The sequence below is a fragment of the Merops nubicus genome, unplaced genomic scaffold (genome assembly GCF_000691845.1).
Source record: "Merops nubicus isolate BGI_N331 unplaced genomic scaffold, ASM69184v1 scaffold33332, whole genome shotgun sequence".
Lineage (NCBI taxonomy): Eukaryota > Metazoa > Chordata > Aves > Coraciiformes > Meropidae > Merops > Merops nubicus.
In genome coordinates this window covers 1-383 of record NW_008593425.1, presented here as the reverse complement: position 1 = coordinate 383, position 383 = coordinate 1, and the positions used below count along the sequence as shown (strand labels likewise).

Below are 383 nucleotides of genomic sequence, written 5' to 3'. Positions count from 1 at the left end.
CGTCGCCCAGCCGCAGGAGGGCACGCACGCCCTCGATCTGGCCGCTGGCCGCCGCGGTGTGCAGCAGGGTGTAGCCCTTCTTGTCCTTACACATCACGTCAGCGCCTCGGGCCACCAGCAGCTTCAGAACTTCCAAGTGCCCTGGCCGAGAGAGAGAGAGAGAGAGGTAAGAGCCACGAGACCCTGGAAAAAGGAGTCCTGGGGAGCCCCACCACCCTGAAACATGAATCCATGGCAGAAAGCAATGCAGAAATCACCAAACTGATGCCCATGGGGAAAACCTACCCAGGAAGGCTGCCCAGTGGATGGGCTGACGATCCTTCTTGTCACAAGTGCTCAGGCTGGCCCCTTTGTTCAACAGCAGGTTCACCATCTAGACGGGG

The 383-nt window shown here is 59.8% G+C and overlaps 1 protein-coding gene across 1 annotated transcript in view; it reads right to left on the bottom strand.

Annotated features, from left to right (window-relative positions):
* ANKRD44 (ankyrin repeat domain 44) overlaps nt 1-373 on the bottom strand; it is a gene marked incomplete at its 3' end in the record, with an annotated part of 11,390 nt that extends 11,017 nt beyond the window's left edge. The window contains 2 exon segments of the mRNA XM_008935449.1: nt 4-141; nt 286-373. Of these exon segments, the coding sequence (XP_008933697.1) occupies nt 4-141; nt 286-373 (226 nt within the window).
* Nucleotides 374-383: the final 10 nt, after the last annotated feature.